This window comes from Bombus impatiens, unplaced genomic scaffold, assembly GCF_000188095.3.
Source record: "Bombus impatiens unplaced genomic scaffold, BIMP_2.2 scf_1916, whole genome shotgun sequence".
Taxonomy (NCBI): Eukaryota; Metazoa; Arthropoda; class Insecta; order Hymenoptera; family Apidae; genus Bombus; species Bombus impatiens.
Genome location: NT_178335.1, coordinates 1 through 2,615, shown reverse-complemented (window position 1 = coordinate 2,615; position 2,615 = coordinate 1). Strand labels below are relative to the sequence as shown.

General features: G+C 30.0%; 1 protein-coding gene across 1 annotated transcript; it reads left to right on the top strand.

The window, feature by feature from the left end:
- Positions 1-2,233: 2,233 nt before the first annotated feature.
- Positions 2,234-2,437, top strand: LOC112212003 (coatomer subunit alpha-like; the record flags this gene model as incomplete). Its single annotated transcript, XM_033324254.1, is given in 1 exon segment — positions 2,234-2,437. A coding segment is annotated over 1 exon segment (80 nt), but the record flags the coding sequence as incomplete, so codon positions are not given.
- Positions 2,438-2,615: the final 178 nt, after the last annotated feature.

Genomic DNA, 2,615 nt, shown 5'->3' with positions numbered 1-2,615 from the left:
TTAAAGATACAGTATGCAAAGTTTGTGAAGTTGCACTAATCGGAAAAGAATGTATCGGCTTAAGGATAAGTCCTGTTCAATTCCGATAAATTTTTGATATTTTTATTATTACAAATAATACAGTATATTGCAATACAATATCGTTGTCTTGTAATTTTTCAATTGTATTATAGATAAAAAATATGTCATTACAAAAGATATTGTAAACATTATAAGAGATATATATGTACTTAAATTTTTTAAATATTTCCTCCACTACTTTATAGAGAAAAAGTTCATTATCATCATTGTTTACCACTATTACTATTAACATTATTTCATATTGAAACAGTACATGTAAACTATATTTTAAAAATTAAGAATTTCAGAGAAAGAAATTCCATAATAAAATTAAGAACTAAAAATATTTTTACTCAATTGACTTTTTGTTATTTTTATAAAGAGGGACACAAACGATTTTCTTATCAATTATAGTATAATTCACACTTTACATATTGAGCAGGTAGAATTGTATAACGAAGAGAATATGTAAATCATTTCGTAGAGTAACTTGTAACTTCAATAATATCAGTAATCATACTTAAGATGTATAAGCAATAGCTAAACCCGACGAAAGAAAGAATTTTAGTGAACAATGTATGTAAAATCCCCAAATAAATGTTAGTTGGTAATGTCAGAGATGAAATTAGGAAAATTGCCGATGATCAAAGGAGAAATTCACCCATAAATGCACTTCATTAATTGCCGCTTCTAATGTCCAAACGGTTCAAACTATACGTACACTTTTTTCTCCGGTGCTATTGGTGGGAAAAACGTGTGCACTATGAGAAGGAAAATATGTCTCGGTTCGTACCAGTCCATACGCAGTTGGCCAAAAGTAGGCGCTTAGTGGCAATTCGAAAACAAGTGGCAAAACACTGCACCACATCACCAACGCTATAAGATTTGGGTCGTCATTTTAATATGAAAAGAGATGTTTTAGTTCTATCGGTCAAACGAAGGAATCAAATTATTGTAAAGTAACAAAATTACGCAAATGATTACACAGAAGATTAGCTCATTGTAAAATTGTACAATTATTGTAAACTGATGAAATGAATTGAAGAAAACAATATTATTTTGCAAATAAACAAAGCGTTTAATCATTTAAAATCCTTCCAATATCCACATTCCCCAAATAACTTCCAATTTCCATAAGTTCGAGGAATAAGTTAAAAAATATTACGAAATAGTTTGAGGAATTTGAAAAATACTAAGAGACTAAAATACTATAAGAAATATAAGAAACTTGTTAAAAGTTCTGTAAAAAACGCCATTTTCGTAGGAAATTCAAGAGTAAAGAAATTTTCGACCAATTTTCCAATTCTGTATTACAGGAACGCGATAACATACAGAGTGGAACAATTTCGGCGATTCTTTTCCAATACGTCAGTTTCGAAGAATTTTGCGAAGTTGAAATTTTCGGGATCTTGGAAATGCTTTTGGTTCACTTTGCGATTATATATCAGCAGAACATGATAACATAGGAGGTGGAAAATTCTGCCAATTTGTGGGAATTACCTCATTTTCAAAGAATTTTGGGAAGTTAAAGTTTTCGGGTTCCCGAAAATATTTTTAGCACATTTTGCAATTTTGTATCAAAAGAACACGACAATATAGGAAATAGAGAAATTCTACTGATTATTGGATATTAATTCATCTTCGAAAAATTCCTTATTTGAAATTTCGTGTTTTCGAAAATGTGTTAAGCTCATTTTACAATTTTGTATCAGGAGAACATAATAACATGGGAGGTGGCACAATTTCGCTGATTCTAGGGAATGATGTCATTTTCAAGAAATTTTGCAAAGTTAAATTTTTTGATTCTTGAAATCTTTTCCGGCCAATTAGGTCCTTCGAAAACACGACAAAATTTGCAATCTTTTCTGTATAATAACTTTCGAGCGGAGAGATTCCTAAACTCAAAACTGCTATCGTTGAACTCTATTCAATAAATACTTCAAATATGTATAACATTAAAAAAATTGGGATTCAGAGGTGAAGGCCAGCCTCTTCTTTCGGTTCATACAATATACGTAATATTAAAAAATATCTATTAGAAATTTTAAGCAGACGATTCATTTAAATACAAAGAAATATAATTATAGTAAAAAAATGTTCAAAATTTGGAATAACATAATTTGATACGATATATATTATACGATAAAATAAATGTTCCATTCGCGATCTATACATGTGTATGTATTTCATGGCAGTGCTAATGACGTCGTGACGTGTCGCGATTCGTGACAAATTAGCAAGGTTTAGAAGCGAGGAATGGTTCTTTAAACATAATTTTGTGAAATACTTACTGAGAGATGTTAACAAAATTTGAGACAAAATCTGCTCGTGTAAAAGGGATCTCTTTTCATCCAAAACGTCCATGGGTGCTTGTAAGGTAAACAATAAATATTCTCCTTGTCGGTTAGCTATTGAGTTATTAAAAAAACCACATACAGATGTTTACGTTAGGATTATTAACTCTAATATAATTCGGAAAATTCTGCATTGTTCTTGGACTATTAAGATAAACTCAGATTTCCAGAAATATTATGTATTCTGTTACAGTTTACACA